This window comes from Sus scrofa, chromosome 14 (assembly GCF_054392235.1).
Source record: "Sus scrofa isolate SSC_HxYL_T2T_F1_AM1 chromosome 14, Sscrofa_HxYL_maternal_Yorkshire_Landrace_v2.0, whole genome shotgun sequence".
Taxonomy (NCBI): Eukaryota; Metazoa; Chordata; class Mammalia; order Artiodactyla; family Suidae; genus Sus; species Sus scrofa.
Genome location: NC_139396.1, coordinates 35,662,189 through 35,687,427, shown reverse-complemented (window position 1 = coordinate 35,687,427; position 25,239 = coordinate 35,662,189). Strand labels below are relative to the sequence as shown.

General features: G+C 37.8%; 1 protein-coding gene across 1 annotated transcript in view; it reads right to left on the bottom strand.

Moving 5' to 3' along the window:
* Positions 1–3,153: 3,153 nt before the first annotated feature.
* The window catches only part of MTMR9 (myotubularin related protein 9), a 45,373-nt gene continuing 23,287 nt past the window's right edge, over positions 3,154–25,239 (bottom strand). The window contains exons 4-10 of the mRNA XM_021072388.2: positions 23,997–24,170; positions 20,998–21,215; positions 19,984–20,145; positions 16,981–17,122; positions 15,005–15,225; positions 11,956–12,107; positions 3,154–8,090 (exon numbers count right to left, since the gene is read on the bottom strand). Of these exons, the coding sequence (XP_020928047.1) occupies positions 7,927–8,090; positions 11,956–12,107; positions 15,005–15,225; positions 16,981–17,122; positions 19,984–20,145; positions 20,998–21,215; positions 23,997–24,170 (1,233 nt within the window). The 3' untranslated portion in view covers positions 3,154–7,926. The remainder of the gene's footprint in view (positions 8,091–11,955; positions 12,108–15,004; positions 15,226–16,980; positions 17,123–19,983; positions 20,146–20,997; positions 21,216–23,996; positions 24,171–25,239) is intronic.

Below are 25,239 nucleotides of genomic sequence, written 5' to 3'. Positions count from 1 at the left end.
GTCTGATGTTAGTGTTCAGTTGTCATATTGTTATAATTACAGTATTTATTATGTTATCCCTTTGGGGGTTTTATTCTCTTGGTATAAAAAGATTGGAAGTTTTTTCCCCCTCAAGATATCATTATAATACTTTTTATAAAGGTGGTGTTGGACATCTTTATACTGTTTACAACTTGATTTTGTCAAGTTTAAGTGATATCTTTGACTCTTATTTGAGTCAATGAAATTCTTTCTCCCTTTTTTCTCTTATTTTAGAAAATTGCATTGTTTCTACTTTGTCAAAATGCACAAATTCTACAAATTATTCTTCTACCATTGTTTCTACTTTTGTCATAGTCTTGGATAGACAGTAAAAATATATTTAGAGCCCTGATATATAGTTTTCCATTATCTCTTAATTGAACAAAACTCATCTTTTCACAGATTTTTAACTACCATATTCCCCGAGTTCTCATATGCCTAAAAACATTTTCAATAGGTTTTTTTGTTTTATAATGTTTGCTGCACTTATGGCATATGGAGGTCCCCAGACTAGGGGTCAAATTGTGGCTGTACCTGCTGGCCTGCACCAGAGCCACAGCAATGCCAGATCTGAGTTGTATCTGTGGTGTACACCACAGCTCACAGCAATGCCGGATCCTTAACCCACTGAGCAAGGCCAGGGATCAAACCCTCAACCTCATGGTTCCTAGTCGGATTTGTTTCCGCTGAGCCATGATGGGAACTCCTGCTTTTTTTTTTTTTTCTTTTAGTGATTTTTATTTTTTCCATCATAGCTGGTTTACAGTATTCTGTTAATTTTCTACTGCAGCAAGGTGACCCAGTCACACATACATTTATACATTCTTTTTCTCATCATGCTCCATCATAAGTGACTAGATTCTTAAAGTATAGGTTGGCTCAATATAAAATCTTTGGCTTATACTTTTCTTGAAAGTGTTGTCCTCCTTACTGTCTTACTTTGTATGTTTTTGTGGAATTCTAATGGCAATGCAATTTTAAGTGACTTTTTGCCTAGAAGCCCTGAGGATTTTATTTCCCTTCTTCATAGTTAAATTCTAATGGTTTTAACTAGGATATATCTTGGAATTGACGAATCTGGATCCATTTCCACTTGACATTCTTTTATTTTGGAAACATTTCTCAGATTATAGGTTTAAATATTAGTCCTGATTCACTATTTTTTCTTCCTCAGGGAGTCCAGTTATTAGCTCTTCTCTGAGTGTCCACTTTCTCACCGATCCTTTTGCTTACTATTTTTATTTTCACTCTTGGCCTTTCATGCTTTTCTTCAGTGTTCTTTAATCTTCATTTGAACCTGTTCTCCCTGAGTATCTTGTAATTTCATCTTCAAGATGATTTTGTCTTTATTCCTCAAATTCCTTCCTGAGTTTGTTCAACTCTTTTCTACCTTCCCACTCTATTTTCAGTCTATTCCTGTTCAGAGTTTTGTAATTTCTCATTTGAGGTGTTTTTCCATGTTATTTATGGAAGTTTTTGTTTAAAGGTATATTATTCTTTTTGGAATGTGTCTTGGAATTTTCTTGTGTGTAATGTTTCATTTATTGGGGGGTAACTTTCATCATTTAAAATATTTTGATTCTTATTTTTACAGATTTGCATGGATACTACCTTCTATTTTCTATTTATTTTGTGCTTTTAAAGTTTTTAAAAATAGGAGTTCCTGCTGTGGCACAGCGGAAACGAATCCGACGAGGAACCATGAGGTTTCGGGTTTGATCCCTGGCCTCACTCAGTGAGTTAAGGATCTGGCGTTGCTGTGACTCTGGCGTAGGCCAGCAGCTATAGCTTCAATTAGACCCCTAGCCTGAGAACCTCCATATGCCGCACGTGCAGCCCTAAAAAGACAAAAAAAAAAAAAAAAAGTTTTTTAAAAATAACTTCAAACTTAGGTTTTCAGTCTTTTAGTTCCTCTATAAGGGCTGTATTTTTCAAAAGAATATACTTATTTTGTAGACTATGCCTCAATTTTAAAGTTTGCTTGGAGTTCCCTGGTGGCCTAATAGTTAAGGATCAGGCCTTGTCACTGTTGTGGCTTAGGTCACTGGTATGGCATGGGGTCCATCCCCAGTCTGGGAACTTAAACGTGTTGCAGGTGCAGCCAAAAAAAAAAGTTTGCCTGATGCTTCCTCATAATTAGATTCAGGTTGTGCTTTTTGGTTTTTTTTTTTTTGTTTTTTGGGGTTTTTTGTTTTTTTGTTTGTCTTTTTGTCTTTTTCTAGGGCCGCACCCGCGGCATATGGAGGTTCCCAGGCTAGGGGTCTAATCGGAGCTATAGCCGCCAGCCTGCGCCAGAGCCACAGCAACACCAGATCCAAGCCATGTCTGCAACATACAACACAGCTCACAGCAACATAGGATCCTTAACCCACTGAGGGAGGCCAGGGATCGAACCTGCAATCTCATGGTTCCTAGTCGGATTTGTTAACCATGAGCCATGACGGGAACTCCTGTTTTTGCAAAATGCCACAAAAGTAATGCTTTGTTTTCAGTGGATCCTATCAGAAGGCACATGATGTTGATTATGTTCCATTACCACTGATGTCAATGACGTCTGGATAAGGTGGTATCTACCAAGTTCCTTCACTGTAAAATTTGTTTTCCCCTTTGTAACTAACTAAGTATCTTATACAAAGATACACTGAGAAGATATGTTTTGCTTACAAACTTGCCATTTTTAGCATCCACTGACAGTGACTCCCTAGGTCAGTTATTACTGTGAATATTACCAAACAGTGACTTTCTATATTTCATAGTTGGAAAGAAGGAGCTTTCCCTTTTCTCTCATTGATTTATTTATATCCATACATAGTGAATAAGCAGTATGTATACTATATACTCCTAATTCTTGGAAGATATCTGTGAAGTATTTAGGCGGAAAGGTCACAATGTCTGCAGCTTACTCTTCGGTGTTTCAGCTTAATAACAGTAATGATACTCAACATACACACTCAAGAATGTTAAAACAAATGTGAAAAAAGGTTATACAAGGGAACCCACTGTACTGTGTTGCAGAACTTTTGCAGATCTGCATTTTTTCTAAATATAAGGTCCAAATATACACAGCAATTTTAATTAAGACACTCCTAAAACCTTCACAGATATTTGAAAAAAATTAGTCTATAGATTTAATTTACTGCATTTGAATGTATTCAAATTTTATTACCATTGTCTATAGAAATTTAACACTAGCAACAGTCCTCTAAGGCAGAGGGAAAATGTGACACACAAATCTTATACACTAAGATAATAGTACCATGTTCGACAAGACTGTTTCTTGACTTAGTAAACCAAACCTGACAAAGCAACCAACTCAAGATAAATGATTCCAGTCTTAGGACATAGGTGAACTTACCGCTTAAGGAAACATTACAAATAATATTAAAATGTTACATAGACTTAACAAAAGTTCAGAATTTTCCCCTACATGTAGACAGGTTCATAATATAGAAACCTGTATGTTACAGCACTCTGAGCATACATTATAGACGCATTTGCCATACAGGGCAATTTTATTGTATAAGACATGAATAATAGTGCACTTAAATCCAAGAGTCACATTCAAATATATCAAGAGTACATCCAAATACCTGGCTATTGAAGAAATACATACTTTTTTTTTTTAATAACTAAGTTGTGCAAGTACAACCTTTTCAGTGTAGATGGTAAAAGATATACAAGGATGTCTAAACTACGGAACTCAGGGTATATTTGTGTAGAATAATCAATCCACCTCTCCAAGGATATGTACATTTGAAAAGTGAAGCAAATGTCTTGAGCAGACAAACACAGGCAGTGTTGCACAACTTTTTATTTCAAATCCCAAATATATAATCTGTATAATCACAGATGGTTAAACAAATTGGCTCTGGAAGTCAGTAAGCTCTCATTGACAATTATTTTCCAGGACAATGTAGTGTCTAAAGTGAGCCCCATTATCTTTCACTAAATTAAGTACAAACTACAGTTCTGGACTATAGTTCAAAATAGGACATTAGGTTTATTAAAGGGAGTTTAGATAACAAGTTCAGACCGTCTAAAAACCTAGCCCTGGAGTCTCAGAGGCCTCTTCTCAGGCTATTGGTTTAAAGGAAGAAAATTCTGTGGACACTAGATTATACAGACTGAGTGAAGGTAGAAGTAGTTTTATTCAAGGAAACAAAAATTAGAAAATTAGCATTTCATATCATCTGAGAATAAATATTCATGTAGAAATTAGTCTTTTAATGTTTTTTGTTAAGATGGTGAATTACACAAAAAATACTACCTAGTAGTAAACTTAGGATACCAGCTGTGGGGGGTGGGAAAGAGATCTAAGTCACATTAAAGAATAAGAAATAACTAATCTGTTTTCCTGAGGTATAGGATAAACCTGTTTCAGAGGTACTGAATGACTTCATTCTCTGGTTAATTTCAAAGCTTCCAGAACAAAGGATTAGCTATTCTAAATATTGCCCCCCCCCTTTTGTACAGGAATACCTCTATGATAAAAGAGTGCTAATAATACTTATGTAGTTTTCATACATTAAATCTGAATATGGGTAAATATCAAAACTGTGTCTTAGGTTAAGGTCTGATAGTAGGTGAACCTGATGACTTAGTTAAGACTGACAATTAAAATAGTTAATCTTGAAACCGGTAACTCCAGGAATTACATCTCTAAGCAGATTTTTTTTTTTTCTTTAAATGCAGCAAAATGTTGCTCCTATTTTATCCTTCAAGAGATAATTACTGGTCAAATCTTTTCCATGATATTGACATTTTTTTAACATTAAATACTGACTGAATCAAAGACTAAAATCTCACTAAATTTCATCCTTTAAAATTTAAAGCAGTGACATCACCTCTACAAAATCAGCCTTCAAAGAAGTTTTAAAATTCTCCATACAGATCTTAAATGACTATTGTCTTCCAAAGCTTTCCCAAAAATCTCTTCCAAAAACTTGCTTCAAAGGCCTAATTTTTCTTAGTAATAAAATTCATTTACAGGTTGTCTTAAGCCTATCAGGTTTTACAATTTCTGCTTGTTTTCTTCTCATATTAATGAAATCAAAATGAACATTTTTGAACAATTACTGAAGTCTACCACCCAAAGAGTTTCAACATTTGTATACAATCAACAAACTATTAATTTAAATCTAAGGATCCCTGTACTGATGAAAGAGGACTGTAAGCAATCCTTTGTATTTTTACAATATTCTTTGTGGGGCCCCCTTTATTGCATCCGCAAAATGTAAACCCAGCCTTCACTATAAATAAAGGCAGAAGATGCCTAATGTACATGAATTTGATTATATCTCACTCGATTATTACTGGCTTGTATGGGGCAATCTGCATGCTCACTAATTCAGCCACCATTCTCTTCATTAGAGTTTTTAAAGCCATATTTATCAAAGATAATTCTCCAAATAACCTTTAATAAATATCTCCTCATGATATTATCCATTGTATTTATTCTTTTCATCCAATAGATGAGCAACTTCATAGTATTACTAAAAACCCTCTTCAAGTTATATTGCTTTTAAAGCATTTGTCTTTGACAGAGTTCTCAAGTTTGGGTAAACTTTAGTATTTGCATTATTAGATGACCCCTTTGAAACTGCGCTGATACTATAGTTTGTTTTTACTCCCTATAAACAGCACTGAGGTTGGACAATCCCTAATTATAAATTAACACTAAAACTCATCTTGTCCAACAGTTTATGATTGCTGTCTCAATAAGAGAAAGAAGAACTGAAACACTATGCTATTGTTGTACTCTGGCTCACAAAGAAAATGTTCATCAGGAAGACAGGTATAAAAATGATAGCATACAGTTTCTCCATGACCAAGCTTAATAAAAACTCCCTCCAAAGTTTCCACCCACAGAAGAGTTATGGCCACATAATATCACCAGTGAGAGTCACTTCTAAAGCATCACTTTAAAAAAAATCTCTAGATGGTTTTCTTTATGGGCCCATTAAATGAGGGGAAAAAAGGCTCCTTCAATTTTGAGGGTCCATAAAAAAGCTAGACTGTTTCTTCTTTTAAAAAATTAATACAGGTGTTCCCTTATGTTATATCAGGTTAAGGACCCAGGCTGGTTGCTGCAGCAGCTCTGGTTGCTGCTGTGGCACAGGTTTTATCCCTGGCCTGGGAACAATTCACATGCCGTGGGTGTGGCCAAATAGTAATAATAATAATAATAATAATAATAATATAGACATTTCATATAGTACACAGATATCTATAGCCAGAAAGTCCATCTTCTTTGCGCCTTGTCTTAGCCTACAGGCGAGGGCTTTAATGCCTCAAGATTCATAACTATAGCCAAGAAAATAGGTCAGGAATAAAACTGAGCTTAGAGGAGAAAGCAGATAAGTTTACTAGAAAAGAGCTCTGACTATGGATCCATTGTCCAGCCTTTTGCTACAAGTCTGAGGAAACAGAAAAAAGACCAAGCTTGGGAAACTAGAGATAGAAACCTTTCTAAGGTTTCTGAATGTGGCCATAGCTTTTGCTAGAGTTGATTTTGAAGAACTGTATTTTTAACTCAATATATAGCTTTAAAGCAGAGTTCAGTTTTACTGTTTTACAATGAAATGGTTATATACAGATGGGATGGAAACGGTATTAAAGATTATTCTTCAACTACTCTTTTAAAAGAAAACATAATTGATAGTATTTGTTAAAACGAGCAGTGCCACAAAACAGAAATGTATATGGAAAGCACCAAACCACAAACTTTTTATAGTTGCAGGCATATACCAACCAGCATAGCATCAATATAGTCATCAATGTTTCTGTAGCATTGAAGCATTTCGAATTGGCTTCTGAAGTTTAAAACATAGCTCTATCATGTTCATAAACTTTCCCCTCCACTTAAATTATATTTGCCTAACATATAACGGACAAATCAAGAGTCAAGATAAATTTTCAAAAGGCTCAAGCCAACATGAAAAATTTAAACTCCTAGAATATTTAAAAATAAAACACAATGAAACACACACATACATACACCAGTGCAATAAGAACTTCAGACAAGGGCAGTGCATCTCTGGTTTAAGGAAACCACATTTGTTGCTTAATTATAACAACCTCTATTCTAAATGATGGTTTAATGTTACATCCAGCATTTGATACACATTTAATACGTATGGTCAAAACCCTGAAAAACCAATTCAACAGTAATATGATATCTTATCAGTAACAAATTCCTACTTTATTTCTATATTGCACATACTTTTAGTGTCTACTGTTAAAATAAATTTATCTTCTTAATGTAAATATCTGAGAATTATACCTGTTGCCCTTGTAAAAATAATTTACCTTGAGTAAATATTCAGATTTTACTTTCTTGATAAACTAGAATGAAGATGATTTCAGCTTTGTCAGTCCAAAACTGTTTTAAAGAGAATGGCTCTTTATGTGGCCAAGATACTGGAAATGGCATGTTAAACACAAAATTCTTGGTTTACTATCCATTTCAGGTTTGAAAAATATTTCTATATTTGGAGTGTTTAAAAGTCTGACCCTTTTTTAAACTAACGAATACTCCCCAAAGAGATCAATCATATCCTTGACTGGTCTGGAGCACTGTTTGGAAAAGTAGACACAGAGAAAAAGCTTATGTGTGATGAAATGGCATATAACACAAATAGCATTAAATGGGTCACCTGTTTCACATAAAATAAAATGACTAGCACCTCCTTCCTGCTCCCAAAGTGTAGAGGCCTAACAGGCCACGTGAAACATGAGTAAGTACAGTAAGCGTCATTCATAAAGTATTGAGGAATCCGTTACATCAGAAGGTCCTCCCATCTAAAGCCTTAAGTTCAAGGCTACTGTGTGAGGGTGAACTGAAGGGCAAGGGAGAGAGGGGGGATACTGGACGGATGGTCCTTAGAGGCCTGCAGGAATCTGGAATCAGGGACTTTCCTGCATCCCGTCCTCAGTCTCCAGTTCTGCCAACTGCCTCCTAAGGATATTTACTTTTGCTTGTAATTCCTTGTTATATTCAATGATGTTAACCATCTCCTCATATGCTTCATCCAGATATTTGGAGGATCTGTTCCAACGCAGGAAAATACCTATTGAATCCATGAAAGGAAAACAGAAAGGGAAAAGATACACACAATGGATTGGCATTATAATTGCAGATAATAATATAATCGCATGCATTATAATTCTTTTTCACAATTCTTATCTGTTGTACTCTAAAATATATGGGAATCTTAAGGTACTGAAAGAGTACAAATGAAGTATTCAAGAAGTCACTGTACATGTTCATTAAGTCTTCTAAAAAACCCACAAAATTATGAAATAGATTGAAATACTGATCTCTGATATATTCAGGAAAACAAGCTGAGCTTTTGTCTTTTGTCCTTTTAGGGCCACTCCCGTGACATATGGAGGTTACCAGGCTAGGGGTGGAATCAGAGCTGTAGCCACCGGCCTACACCACAGCCACAGCAACTCCAGATCTGAACCGCATCTGCGACCTACACCACAGCTCACAGCAACACCAGATCCTTAACCCACTGAGCGAGGCAAGGGATCGAACCCACAACCTCCTGGTTCCTAGTTGGATTCATTAACCACTGAGCCACGATGGGAACTCCAAAGCTGAGCATTTATAATGCCATAAACTTTCCAGTTTCACAACACAAATTTTTTTACAATTAGAGAATTCACCAGGCCGTAAGACCTCCTACATGTGTGAAATCACCTTTCACTGGAAAAAGAGGCAGTTATAGTAAAGGCAGAACTACACATACACAGACTGTTATTTCACAGCCTAAACTTCAGCACTCTCTCCCTCTCTGTTACTTAAGCCCTCCAATTCTGCAGGCAATTGCTTCTTCCCCCAAATAACAATAATTATCCTTTTATTATGGAGTAAAAAACATTTTCTCCTCTATATAGATCTAAGTTAATGATATCATCCCAAAATAATGGCCTAAAGATACTCAACTCAGGAAGGAAAACACTTTCCAGGTTGCAACATGTCAGCAGTTGGCAAGTTCAGAAAGGTTTTATGATTTATTGAAACACTTTCTATAAACCAAACTGCCATGGACCCTAGAGAGTCCTAAGTGTCCAGATGCTACTTATTCTCTATCAAAGATGGATGACAGAAACACAGCCTAAAGACTGACCCACCTGTGTTGATTTTTCTATTAAATGAGCCTATTTTTAAAATCCTGTTCTTCAATACAGGAATTACGTAATATTGATTGTTAACTATGATGTAAATATAAACAGCAGAGAAATGTTTTAAGGCCAGAGTAGTGTCATTACACAATCCATATACCTACCATAAGACGATTTTACCTAACACAGAATTTCTTCCAGTTCTAAGTTGAAGCGGCACTAAACATACAGGGAAACCACGTTCTTAATGGAGTAGCAGGAATTTACTCATATAACAACAGAAATTTTCTTCTATCGCATAATCCCTAAACTCTCAATGAAGTTTAGTAAAAACTAGTAAAATAGGTCTTCAGGCCCTCCAACTCCCAAATCTGGCTTTCTTCCCAGGTAGCTAGTCTTTCATCTCAGTTATTAAACATGACGGTGGCTTTAAGGTACACTGTCCCAAAAGTCTCAAGCAAGAAGCACAGCTGTAATCTCTCATTTAGATAGCATGTGCGCTGCACCTGTGACTGTCTAAACACTCAAGAAAGCAAGAAGTTCTGAGCATCTGCAAAGTAATAAAGCTCTGACTCAGAGACTCTTAAGGCTGTCAGGGGCCATTTCCCCACAATTCCAATGAGGGGACCCCTCAACAGAGATGACTAGAAGCATAAACAGATATGCCAAGCAGAATAACCTATGACAGCTGACAACCAGAGAAGTGACAGAAACAGGCCAAGAAAACAAAACCAAGGAAGCAAAACAACTTGAAACCCTTTAACACATGCAGGGCAAACAGTTTCCACACCAAAACTGCCCTCAGGAGTAACATATTAGAACACGGCATATCGAGTTCCCATCGTGGCTCAGTGGTTAACAAATCTGACGAGGAACCATGAGGTTGCGGGTTCGATCCCTGGCCTTGCTCAGTGGGTTAACGATCTGGTGTTGCCAAGAGCTGTGGTGTAGTTTGCAGACGCGGCTTGGATCCCATGTTGCTGTGGCTCTGGCGTAGGCCGGTGGCTACAGCTCCGATTCGACCCCTAGCCTGGGAAACTCCATATGCCAAGGGAGCGGCCCAAGAAAATGGCAAAAAGACAAAAAAAAAAAAAAAAAAAAAGAACACAGTATAATAACTGCCACATATGGTAGTTCAGTTCAGTTTACCAAACAGCTACCATTCCTGTGTGCATGCCTTCTGTTTAATATAAAGATGAATAAAGATGTACTACCTTCAAATTGATTAAAAAGAAAGTAAATGGTACTTTATAGGCTGTGTAATGAATGGATAATTTTTAAAATACAAGCTTTAGTATTAATAAAGGAGATAAGCTTCAGGAATTTGAACAATTAATGAAGGTAAAACACCCTCCTTAGAATAGATATGGGAGTTCCCATTGTGGCGCAGTGGAAACGAATCTGACTAGGAACCATGTGGTTGCAGGTTCGATCCCTGGCCTAGCTCAATGGGTCAAGGATCTGGAGTTGTCGTGAGCTGTGGTATAGGTCACAGGCGCGGCTCGAATCTGGCATTGCTGTGGCTCTGGCGTAGGCCAGCGGCTGCAACTCTGATTCAACCCCTAGCCTGGGAAGCTCCGTATGCCATGGGTGTGGCCCTAAAAAGAGACAAAGACAAAAAAAAAAAAAAAAAAGAGAGAGAGAATAGATACAGCAATTAAGCCTGGATTATTGTTCCACACAAACAGTGAGATATCTGCATTACTATATTGATGGATGGCACTCACGTACATTTATGGACCCTTACTAGAATGACTAGCTCATTGTAATAAAAGGAACAAATCATCTCCTAGGAGCTTACAGTTTATTCTTGTCCGGATTATCTACCAGTTTCTTACACAGAAAGTAATATATTTCCTCTCACACCCATTAGGATGGCCACTACCAAAGGCAGGAAATACCCAGGAAATTAACAAGTATTAGCAAATATGTAAAGAAATTGGAACCCTTCTGCACTGTTACTGTGAGCTTTTAAAATGATGCAATCATTATGGAAAACAGTATAACAGGTCCTCAAAATATTAAACATATAATTAGCATATGATCTAGCAATTCCACTTCCACATGGAAAGCAGGATCTCAAAGAGGTATCTGCACCCTTATGCACCAAAATGTGGAAGCCACCCAAGTGGCCACTGACACAGGAACAGATGAACAAAATGTAGTATATACACACAATGGAAATTATTCAGCCTTGAAGAAGGAGATTCTGTCAGATGCTACTACATGGATGAGTCTTAAGAACATTAATTATGTTACGTGAAATAAGCCAATCACGAAAGAATACTGTATGGTTCCACATATATAAGGTACCCAGAGTTGTCAAATCCAGAGACAGAAAGCAGGGTGGTGGTTGCCTGAGGCTAGAGGGGGACAATGAGAAGTTGGCGTTTAATGAGCAGAGTTTGAAAGATGCAAAGTTCTGGAGACTTGACAACAACAATGTGATATACTTAACAATACTGAACTGCACACTTAAAATTTACCAACTTAACCATCTTTATGTTTTTGTCACAAGAAAAAAAAGTAATGTGCCTTTCTATCTGGAGAAAATATCCAATATAGACAGCAGTATCAATTAAATAATCATGGTTCATTTCTCAAATAGGGACTGAAAAAAAAAAGTGTGACAAGATGACTGATTTGAAAGAGAACAAAGCCTACAGTGAACAAAAAATGACAATTACACACAGGTTTGAGGGACAGATCTTGCCATCTTCTAGTATTGGCAGTATATACTCAAAAGCAGCTAGAGAACATCCTAGACTATTTATAAAAGGTTTGCAAAGATGCACAACTTACCCTCCCACAGCTGAAGACTCTGTGGAGCAACCGAAGGCCAGATGACAAGATTGTTTGCTTCAAAGAGAGGGTTGGTGAACTTACTCAGTTCACTGGGTCTATTGACCCAGGACCACAGAGACATCGTTTTCTGCTGTAGCTTCAACTTACATCTGATCAAGAAGGAAAATTTCCATTAAAGCAATTATTTTATGACAACCACTTCTTTTTAAGATTTTTTTTATTAGAGTTGATACAACCACTATTAAATGCTCGAAAAGGACAATTTCTTCTCTCTGTTATGTTAGAAAGCAAAACACAAGACTTTTAGCAGCAGAACAAAGTGTTGTAAGATAAAAATATTTGTCAGAGAATCAATTGGCATTCTGTTGTTGTTTGCTGCACCCACAGCATATGGAAGTTCCCAGGCTAAGGATCAAATCCAAGCTGCAGCTACTACAACCTACACCACGGCTGTGGCAACACCAGATCCTTAACCCACTGTGCTAAGCCAGGAATCCAACCTGCATGGGCCACAGAGACAATGTGGAATCCTTAACCCACTGCACCACAGTGGGAACTCTTCAATCAGCATTTTTAACTATCAATAACAACAAAAACAAAGACTGTTTTGCAGGCTTCCAAAGCTGGCAACAATGAGTTAATCCATCAAGAAGATATAATAATTACATATATGTATATTGCACTTGAGCCACAAAATATATGAAGCAAAAACTGACATAGTAGAACAGAAAAATAGACACTTCTATAATACATTTGAGGACCTCACTATCCCAATAACATATAGAACAACTAGACAGAAGATAAACATGGAAATATAAGACTTGACCAAAATGTAAGGTAATTATAGAATACTCTACCCAGCAACAGCAGAAAACACATTCTTCTCAAGTGCACATGAAACAGTCTCCAGGCTAGAACACGCATTAGGCCGCAAAACAAATCTAACTCTATACTGTTATCAAAGAAAATATTCAGAGCAAATACCCTTGATGGCACAGAAAAAACAGCATAAACACATCCATTAAATTAGACTGATCACACTAAACACATATAGCTGCAGTAACTAGAACCAAAGCACAATGAGAAAAATATGGTGGATGGAGAACTTTCTAGAGCAAACAGTTCTAAATTTTCCCCTACTTCTGAAGAATCTATAAGAAAATCTAATGTTGAAAAATTTGCCAATTCAAATTTTACTTTACTTTTTTTTAAGTAAAAAGTATGTATTGCTGTAGACGCTTAATTTTTTTTTTTTTTTTTTGCTTTTTAAGGCCACACCCATGGCAAATGGAATTTCCCAGGCTAGGGGTCTAATCAGAACTCCAGCTGCCGGCTACACCACAGCCACAGCTACAGCGGATCCAAGTCATGTCTGCACCTACGACAGTCACAGTAACACTGGATCCTTAACCCACTGAGCAAAGCCAGGGATTGAATCCACAACCTCTTGGTTCCTAGTCAGATTCATTTCTGTTGCACCATGATGGAAACTCCTCTAGGTGCCAAATATTAAACTGGTAAAAATACAGTAATTCCAGCCTTTTGTGAAAGCTGTTATTTGTTTAAATTTATTATTCAACTAAATAATGCCAACCTAGCCACCAAGCCAAAGGACAAACCTTGCCTCCCATGCAAAGGAAGCCTTTTGATTGTACCCAAAAGAGAAAATTACCAGTTAAGCACCTTTAATGATCATTCTGATACAAATTTTCTAATTAACCCTATAAACTTGATGGTATTTGGGTTGAAAAGTGAAATTATCATTCTGGGCCTAAAGACAATTTCTCGGTATAACAAAATCTAGAGCAGGAACAGGAAAACTTGCACTACAGCCACACTTCTTCTTTTTTTTTTTTTTTTGGTCTTCTCTAGGGCTGAGAAGGGATTTGTTAGATTCATTAACCACTGAGCCATGATGGTAACTCCCTACAACCCCACTTCTTCTTCTTCTTCTTCTTTTTTGTCTTTTTTGCCATTTCTTGGGCCACCCCCTCGGCATATGGAGGTTCCCGGGCTAGGGGTTGAATTGGAGCTGTAGCCACTGGCCTATGCAAGAGCCACAGCAACGCGGGATCCGAGCCATGTCTGCAACCTACACCACAGCTCACGGCAACGCCAGATGGTTAACCCACTGAGCAAGGCCAGGGATCGAACCCACAACCTCATGGTTCTTAGTCGGTTTCGTTAACCACTGCGCCACGACGGGAACTCCTACAGCCACACTTCTGATGATCACCTGGCTGTGTGATTCTCTGGCTATTACCTTCCTAATCTATAAAACTAGATGGAGGACAGAGTTGCACTGTATGTTAAAGCTTCCAGATGTAAGATACTATGCTCTTATATAAGGAAATTAACATTTAAAATGGTTGCCCAGGAGTTCCCGTCGTGGCGCAGTGGTTAACAACTCCGACTAGGAACAATGAGGTTGAGGGTTCGGTCCCTGCCCTTGCTCAGTGGGTTAACGATCCGGCGTTGCCGTGAGCTGTGGTGTAGGTTGCAGACGCGGCTCGGATCCTGCGTTTCTGTGGCTCTGGCGTAGGCTGGCGGCTACAGCTCCGATTCGACCCCTAGCCTGGGAACCTCCATATGCCGCAGGAGCGGCCCAAGAAATAGCAAAAAGACAAAAAAATAAATAAATAAATAAAATGGTTGCCCAATTCACAAAAAGCTTTTTAACCAGTGTATGGAGTAAATTTTTTTGTTTTTGGCCGTGCCCAAAGCACGTGGAAATTCCCAGTGATTGAACCATGCCACAGCAGCTACCAGAGCTACTGCAGTGACAATACCAGATCCTTAAACTTCTGTGCCACAGGAGCACTCCAGTAAGGAGTAATTTAATCTAATAGAACTAAATCTAGGATATGCGCTCACCTAGCATGTGATGGGCTCATAATAAAGAATACATTTCATGTAATTTAATTTATACTACTGTAACCTCTACTGTCTTATAAATAAGACCAATGTAGAACCAAATCCTGGTCTCCTTTAGGAAGTAACCAAAACTACTAAAAATAAAATGGCTCCCTGTGAGCCATGTACCCACCTTTCACTTTCATTGTTGCCCAGAAATGTTCCAAATTGTGAGGCGTAAGCATGCTCAAAGAGCATGATGAGGAAATTCTCATTAAATTCAAAAGAACAAGGGAACTGACGAAGTATCTGCCACACACAGTCCAAGAAGAGAAGAAATACAGGTGACTCCCACTTCTGCCTGCTGTTACAATAGGCTGACTGTGCACAGCGCTGCTGGAATGGGTGACCAGCCTAAGAGGAGAGATGGAAATGTGACAGTCATGTCCTGGTGGGATCACAGTATAGCACATTCTGTTAACACATTTCACACGGCTGCATCAAAACTATTATTAAATGGAACATCATATATTTTTGGTGGCTGCTCTTTAATGGATTTCGTAGTTTAAGACAATCTTCAGCACCTAAGGGAAAAGACATTAATTTCCAAATACCTTACTAGCCTATGCAGTTAGCCATGAGAACTGCAGTTGTTCTTGGTATATCAAATAGAAGGATAATGAACTTCAGCGATAATAAACATAAATCTTTCGAGGTCTATGAAATCTGGAGCAAAGTCAAAGAACATGAGCTCTTGCGGTATGAAACAAAGGACAGCTATCCTCTTCTGTCCAGCCAAAGCACTGCAGATCATTGTGAGCTGTGTAAGCCTCACCACTAAATGGAGATAAACAAGGGGTTCTCACAAATTTAACAGGTCACTCCTGATATTGAACTTTTAATTACATGCAAAAAAAGTTATGTCATGGAGACATCTGTGTGAATACTTTTATATTACAGACCAAGCTGTCCTTAGTTTCCCTCTCCTTCTACAAGGACCTGGAAGAGGCTGCCATCTACTGACCAAAGGAAATTTAAGAACCATTAGGCTCTCTGGCCCATCTAGAACCCGAGTTTATCCCAAGAGTCACACCCTTCTGGGTTTTAAACAGGCCTGCTTTATCTTTGGGTCCTCATACCACTTTATCTGGTAAAGCTAATAGCATGAATGTGAATGGGATTTTGATACCCATGAAAATGGTAATATGTTAATAAGTAAATCATACTCATTTGTCTGCTGTGCATCACATGGAATGTAGCTGAATAAGATTTGCATGAAATATTTAGGACGGTCTGACTTAGACATAAAGGTTAGTTGTCAGAGTGGGTAGACTCAGTAAACATAACAGTATTAATACATAATAAACCCAAACTGTAACCAGAAGGGCCAGAAATGATTTTTCTCCAAAGGTACTTATACTTTCAAGATATATCTAAACATTATTTTCAATCGCAATATATATAGTAAGTTAACACAGTATATATACATCTATAAGTTAAACTCCAGCTTGGAAGATTTAAATCTATTTTATGACACCTTTATTTTAGCTGTTCTTCAGCATTAAATATGACAGCACTGTGTGGTATCCTAGGGATAAACAGCTGAATTCGGCAAGGCTCCCTGACTTCTCTGTCACTGTGTCTGGGTATAGTTCAGGAAACAAGGTGTGAGGAAAATGGGTCAATTTTATCCGTGAAGGAAGTCAGGGTCCCAAAGACTTCATGAAAGCAGCGACATTTAGCTGGATCTTAAAGGATGAGAAGGATTTCACCTGGCTGGGGAAGACAACGGGATGGAGCCAGACAGGCAGAAGGTAGAAAATGCTAAAGCACATGCTGCCGCCGCATATTTACAAGTCCCCACTCCTCCTCCCCACCTCATTTATGACTTTTATCTCTAGCAAGACAAGACTATGTTACCTACAGGGGAAACACAAAGAATGTAAAAGTACAACTGATACGGGTTTCTTAGGGGAATGAAGCGCCAAGTGAACAATGTGAGCAAAGAGGGAGGCAAAAAGATTAGACATTAACTAAGAGGAAGATGAACTGTCCCCCCAGAAAATTAAACATACAATTTAAACATTTGAATCAATCAGAATTCCATATATTATGTCCTTTCCAACAAACCAGATCAAACATCAAGTGTGAGCAAGCCATTTTTCTCACCTGCAGCCACTCTCTTTCTATCAAGGCCTCAAAGCCACGGATGGTCCTGCTTCTTGGCTCCAAGATGATCTGGGCCAGGGACGTAACCTGAAGTGTGGAATCAGTTCCTTCTGTTCCATGAATCAATATGGATGCTCCTTCCCTGATAGGAAAACCCAGAGTACAGATGGGACACTCCCAACATGGTCAACAACTCTTGTTAATAACATGTTTGAGCCCAATATTTCACAGTCTTGCATTCTGCTCTGTCCAGTAGGGCTTAGAGGCTAAATAAGGAATATGAGGAGAGTGTCCCTTGGGGAAAATATGAAACTATAATAAGTCCCAAATTTCACATGGCGAGAACCTGTTTATTTGTAACAAATTTCATAGAACCATTTAGCTTAATTTTTTCTTTCTTTACAAAACCACAAAGCAGACCTTATCAAACTCAGTAGGCACTGACATTTTCTGCTTTAATAGTTGACTAAAGCCTTTTCTCATCAAACTGAGAAACAATTATTTTTCTGTATCTCTCTGACCTTGCTTCTACCTTTCTGCCATCAGCTTACTGTAAAGACTGCCTTCATAAACTGTAATGAATCTGGAAAACAAGTCCTGAAACACACTTTGAGAAACATGAAAATAGGAAGAAAAATTTTTTTACATATATATATAAAACTGTCAATCTAGAAAGTCAGTGGCAATGATACTATCACAACACGCTGTATGAAGTGTCTGGAACTCCATTATTCTAAAGAATGAAAGGAAACACTGAAAACTAAATTAACTACATCTTCTCCCCTCTCCTCTTTTTATTGAAGTGACAGTGAAGGAAATTGTGGGAAAAGGAAAATAAGCTCACTACTTTCCTGTAAGTTTCATGTTTGTCTACTACTATTAATTCCTTCCCGGAGTTCCCGTCATGGCTCAGTGTTTAAAGAATCTGACTAGGAACCATGAGGCTGCAGGTTCGATCCCTGGCCTTGCTCAGTGGGTTAAGGATCCAGCGTTGCCAGGAGCTGTGGTGTAGGTCACAGATGCGGCTCGGACCCCACGTTGCTGTGGCTCTGGCGTAGGCTGGTGGCTACAGCTCCGATTAGACCCCTAGCCTGGGAACCTCCATATTGCCGAGGGAGCAGCCCTAGAAAAGGCAAAAAGACGGGGGTGGGGGGGGGGGATTCCTTCCCCATGTACAGATATACTTTATACTTTAGCACAGCTATAACGAAAGGTAACTTATTATTTCCATTTTTATTATAAACATTTTCCCATGTTTCTATGTCATCTATAGAAGTACTGTATTAATAGTTACATAATACTCTATTAAGTAATAAACTACAACATACTTAATCCTATAGTTGGACATTTAGGTCACTGCGAATTTTTCCTACATTGTAGGTGGTATACTTAGCTTTTTGTCTTTTGCTGAATTATTCTAGAGTTCTTAATTTGAAAACAAGACTCCCTGATGTTCACTTCTGGTTAACAATCCCATTCTTAGGATGAAATCTAATGACTAGACTAAAGGGTATGGGCATATATTTTAGGGCTTCTGATATATATTGGATATATAGCCTAGTTATCTGTAGTATGCTCTAATTTTAATTCATCTAACCTAAGGTCTGTTTTTACATTTTGAGTAATTATTTATAAAGAAAGATTTTTATGGAACAGTAAGTAATGAGCCAATAATATGTCAGAAAAGGGAACCCAAACATGGTAAATTAAACCGGAAACTTTCAATTCTCTAAGAGTGTGGAAGTCCCTGTTTGTTTCAGGTGGCCCAGACTAAACAAAGGTGGAGATAACAAATGCTGTTCTGCCCCCACTACCTTCATCTGCATCACCTCTCATTACGGCTGGCAACTTAGACAACATGGTTATAAGGGTCTATTACAATCCATGTTTCATAAGCAAACAGAAGCCTCTGTACTCATCATGTAATGAGAAATATTTTTAACTTAGGTGAAAAAAAAACACACACAAACCCTTATTATTAATATCTCATCATTCTGTAATATTTATTTCTCCCATATTTTATTAGATGAAAAAGTTTCACTTTCTAAAACAAAGAACAGTGACAGCCTGGGAATCCTGATACCAAGAGCCTGCCCATTTGTGATTCATGGTCCCCACTGGTAAATCGCTAAATCACCACACAATCTTAAGCAACCTCTTCCATTACCAATTTCTCACTAACCAGAAAAAAAATTACCTATATATTTCCCTAATTTAGAAGCATCAAGAAAACAAAACAAAGTCTCAAAGAAAAGTGCCATCCAACTATGTGGAGGCCACGCTTATACCTACCTACTGTTTCAGTGGGAATCCCCTTCTTAAAAAGGGCATTCTAAGCTTCTGCCATAACTTACACCAGTCCTTCTGCCTCTGTTCAAGTCTTCTGTCTCAAGGATTAGCAACCTTCAACTGAGTGAATAAACTAAAATCACTTCACATACTCCACATCACTACCATCAGGTTTTCTCAACTTGAGATCCAAATATAACCACACATATCAAGTAACTTGTACCCAGCTAGCTGAGACATTATAAAGGATCATGTGCAGTGTGACAAAATTACATGTGTCCTTTCATTGATATTTCAAAAATTCCTAGAAGACCAAGTTAGGCCCTCTGAGGAAAAATAATAAAACTGCTTTTCATTCTTTTTCACAGTTTAATTAAAAAAAAATTTTTGGCAGATTCATAATTTGAGGATTTTAGAGGGAGAAAAAAAGGTTCTTGTAGTGCTTAAAAATTTGTGTCATTGAGGACATGTTTATGTATATGGCTCATATTCACTCAAACATTATCAATTAAATGCCTGACTCTAAGCACACACTTAACTGGTAACTAAGTGACACTGACTTCTATAGTTCTTCTACAGTTATGTATAAAATGATATGAACATCAGATACAGAACAGGCACGAACTATAACATAATACACAACCACAGGTGCAGATGGAAGCAAAGTCTAGCTGGCGTAGGTGCCCCACTCAGGAGCCCTGAGCTGCACATTACCTGTCGAGACACTGAGCCGCCAGACAGGCAGTTGTCAGAATCTCTTTGATGTGAGTCAGCCAGTTGGAGGCCTCCAATTTACTGAGCCATCGGTCCATGTTATGTGTTTGGTCATTACAAGCTTCCACGAGTTTGATTAAGCTATCCTGAAGAATGTGATACCTTTCAAAAACAAGAAAAGTTAAAAAATACTAACAGAAAATAGAATAATGAAGAAACCAAACCAAAAACTCAGTCTCCAATATGGATAAGAGCAAACACAGCTCAAAATACTATAAAAATACTTAACTTGCTATATAATAATTTGAAGGTTAAAGATTGAAAGACTAATATTAAGCATGATTGCAAAAATGCTTAAAATGCCTATGATGGTTAAGCTGTTCCTCTCTGGATAGATGAAACCCAGGTTGCATAACTGAATTATCTGACTGGAGAGAGGGCCAGAGTATTGCATCTTGTGAGAGGTCAAAAGACAGCACCACTGACAACTGCAGTCCTGTTCCCAGGGACTCATGGCTGGACAAGCACAGCAGCAGGTTTACCCAAGAAAGGCCAACCCACACCCCACTGTTATTAGCTCTACCTCCCACCCACCCACTCAGGAGGAGTTATAAACCACCAATCACAAGCATAAGCAAGAGACAGTATCAGAGGAGGTACAAAAATGAAGGGTACGGGGGAAATAAAATCCCTTTAGGTCTTTTTGAATTAGGAAAACAATTATCTGTAGTGTATCTTTTTAGTAAATTTGGTGACAGCTGATCTACAAGTAGAGAAGCAGACCTCCTGGTGATGAAATTTCAGAGCAAACCTAAGAGGAAATATACTTATTAAAATGCACTTGTGGGCCTCCACAGTAAGTTTTCTGCTTACCTTTAAAAACACAAGGTAATCCAGCCAATTTTTGACTCTAAAATGCAATTTTCATTTGGAAACCTGGTATTTTTGAACAGCTAAGGGCTCACCCACACTAGCTCCAGATAAAAGTCTACTACTGTCTGCTGAATTTTTTACCTCTCAATGGACTTATGAATCCTCCTCCACTGGGGATAATGAGCTTCTTGTTCAAAGCCGCCTCCTTTGGCTCTAGCTTGTTGAGCTACGTTTAGAGGCCGAGTGTCAATGATGTAGCCACGCTTTCCTGCCCTGAGGGTTGCATTTATCAGCTTCTCATCTTCTTTGCATCGTCTGCCATTTGTGCCAGTGAGTGGCTGACCACTTCGCATAATTACCTACAAGCACAATACAGTCCAAAATTTAATAGTAGCTGTTTTTAAAGTTTCTGAAAACAAATGAATTAGCTACATTAAGAGTGTTTTGAAAAAACAATTGTGCGTCACTTTGGAGATGGATCTGATCCTAAAACGAAGAAATATCTCTATGTATTGACAATAGTTAACAACTGCAAGACAAAGGTAAGACTTGCACTTTTACACAATTTTCCTTCCTACTATCTCAACATAAATTACTACTACTATTACTTCTATGACAAAATAAACTATAGTTCCCCTTTAAGATCAAATATTACAATTCATTTAGTCAATGAATTAATTATTCAGTAGGTCTGGACCTATAATTAAGATAATAATAATTGTTTGGAGGGTGGGGGGATGTGCTTGGGCTGTGGGATGGAAATCCTGTGAAATCAGATTATGATCATTATACAACTGCAGATGTGATAAATTCATTTGAGTAATAAAAAAAATAAAAATTAAAAAAATAAAATAAAACCTAGGGACAACCACTGTTACCAGTTTGGTACATACCTTTCTAGTCTTTTTTCATACTTAAATATGTACATATGTTCTGTTTAGAAGGGAAAGGAACATTCTGTGCTTTCTGCTTTAGAGCCTGTTTTCACATAATAACAAATCATGCACATATTGGCATCATTGGGAAATTTAAGTTAAATTGTTTCCTTTTCAGAGTTTTATCTATATTGTACATAATATATTAGTCAACCTCCCTTTAACATCTTGAAAAAATTTAGGGAAAAACCACCAGGAATCAACTTCAAAACATTTGTAAGGAAACAAACGAATAAACTGATGTTGGGGGGGGGAGATAATAATAATAATGGGGAGTTCCCGTTGTGGCGCAGTGGAAACAAATTCCACTAGGAACCACGAGGTTGTGGGTTCGATCCCTGGCCTCGCTTAGTGGGCTAAGGATCTGGCATTGCCATGGACTGTGGTGTAGGTCGCAGACATGGCTTGGATCTGGCATTGCTGTGACTGCAGCAAAGGCAGGTAGCTACAGTTCCGATTAGATCCCTAACCTGGGAACTTCTATACACCATGAGTGCAGCACTAAAAAGACAAAAGACAAAAAAAAAAAAAAAAAAAAAAAAGACAGTAATAATGGCCTATGTACAGTAAACTTTTGCTTCAACTACATAAACTTAGAATTGGCAGGTTTTATCAAGAAAAGGCACCAATGGCAAAACTTTTTTGAAGTTCATGCACTATTTAATTTTTGAAATTTTTATTGGAGTACAGTTGACTTAAAAAGTTGTGTTAGTTTCAGGTATATAGCAAAGCAAATCAGTTATAATTTCCATTCCTTTTCAGATTCTTTTCTCATAAAGGTTATTACACAGTATTGAGTAGATTTCCCTGTGGTACACAGTAGGCCCTTGTGTTCTCTTTTATGTATAGTAGTGTGTATATGTCAAGTTCATGCACTGTTATTCTTGTTTTGGGAATCATTTTCAATATCTTGAAAGCTATTTACATTTTATTTATTCTCCAGAGGGCTCCCATTCAGGATTCTAGGATAACCACTTGTCTCCAAAGTCCACCAACCATAGATTTTGAAAGGTTTGCTTTTGAAACTTTTCTCAAGAAATCACTATCTATTATACTGATCTCTTCCCTGAGTGAATGGTTTAGAAGTATTTCAGCCTCACCTCATAATGTATACTGTTATCTTAACTACCTTGAAATTTTTTTTTTCTTTTAAGGCTGCACCTGCAGCTTATGGAGGTTCCCAGGCTAGGGGTCCAAATGTAGCTGCAGCTGCTGGCCTATACCACAGTCACAGCAATGCCAGATCCCAGCCTTACCTGCCACCTGTGCCATAGCTTGTGGCAATGCCAGATCCTTAACCCACTGAGTGAAGCTGGGGATGGAACCTGCATCCTCACCGACACTATGCCAGGTTCTTAACCTGCTGAGCCACAACTCAAACTCCTACCTTGAAATTTAATATGATCAAGGAAGGTCTTCCAGAGGATGACAATGGCTAACTCAGACTGCACTTACCACGTAAATGGGCACAATAAGATATTTTAGATCAGTTACTAAAATGCTTTATGGTGAACTCCAGTGAAGAGAGGTATTACTGTGCAAGCAGGATAGATGATCTGATTTTTAGAAATCTCTTTATTCTAAATATCTATGTTTGACTCACTAAAGGGGGAAAGGAAGATGGAAGAAAGCTATAACTTATCTGCTAATTTACTATCAGATTCAAAATGAGAAGCAGAGTTCACTGACAGAAAATAAGGGAAGAGAAACACATTTAAGAAATAAATACACAGAATGCACTTGCCTATTCAATTCCTTACTCCCCTGTTTACTTAAAGTGTGACTAACGACATATGTCACTCTGCTCCCTTTTGATAATAAAAACAGCTGCTCAATTTACCTTCCGCAGGAAAATGTGGTGAGAATAATTAAACTATCATACAATTATTCTAGTCAGAGAAATTTATTTTTCTTCCTAAGACTGTTATTTTAAGTGTCAAATGAGTATTAGTTCCCTTGGTACAGAGTCCTGAAGATAAACCTGCCTGGGCTCTTCTAAGATTAAGCAGCATCATGGAAAGAATTCAAAGTCATAATCCTGATCACAGAAAACACCCTACTCCTGATTCCCTAAAGTTTAAATAAAAGTAAGTCCTAGCAGGAGAAACTAAACACTTCAATGAACAGGCACACACAAAGGGTGAACACAGACCCTCAAACCAAGTCTTTCAGTAGATCCAGCAGCAGTTGTTACTGTTCACTCACCATTCCATTTTTTTTATGATAATAGCTGAGCACTGGGAAGCGTCCTCCGTGCCGAAACATAGCTACCTTCCGAAGAGCTTCATCATCGATGGCTTTGGGCACTATGACAATTGGTGGGTAAGAGGGGCAGACAGCAAATTCCTTATTGACGTAGCTTAACCTCCATTCACTGGTCTGAAAAACACAAAATACTTCAAAGCTAAGCAAGTATCTCAATATTACAAAAAAATCTGAAAAATTTTAAAGGACTTTAGAGATTGATTTTCCTACAATGAAGAAGCCATCTCACAGGAATTTTAATAAGATACCTACCCCATACTTAAATACTTCCAGAGAAAAGGAGCTACATTCTTCAGTGCCTACAGTGCTAGGTGTCCCTAGTTCCTAGAAAGTTCTTCCTCGGATTGAGCAAAATTTACTGCTCTGTAACTTCCCCTATTGTTTTTCACTGTGATTTTAGCACAGCTTCCCTATTTCACACATAATCCTATGGAATATATGAAAGACAGTTGCTTCTCCCTTAGTCTTCTATTTTCCAAGTTAAATATATTAAGTTATTTATGAATATCGGGGCCAACATCATCTCATTCATCCTTTTCTGGGTACCATTTATGTTGTTAATGGTACTCTTAAGGTACAGCAACAGGAAGACCAATATGCCAGGTAATGCTTAATCAGAACAGAACTACTACCTACATAAAATCCCTTATTTACTTTTATTACTTAAAAAAGGAGAAAAATGTAGAAAGATTGCTAACATCTTTCCTAAACCTGTAACAACTTAAGACTATACTTATGAGTCAATGAAATAATTTCACTCAGTATGGTAAGGACCAAAAGTATACAGTATAAAATTATTGAATGTTTATTTCTAATATCAAAAATAAAAACCGGAGTTCCCGTCATGGCTCAGTGGTTAACAAATCCGACTAGGAACCATGAGGTTGTGGGTTCGATCCCTGGCCTTGCTCAGTGGGTTAAGGATCAGTGTTGCTGTGAGCTGTGGTATGGGTTGCAGAAGCAGCTCAGATCCCACGTTGCTGTGGTGTAGGCCGGCAGCTATAGCTCCAGTTAGACCCCAGCCTGGGAACCTCCATATGCCGTGGGAGCAGCCCTAGAAATGGCAAAAAGACAAAAAATAAATAAATAAAAACCACTTGAAGACTATAAAAAGCTTTGCATAGTGATTAAAAAAATAATGTGTGTGTAAATTTCAGTTATGGTCCTGAAAATCAGAGTTGGC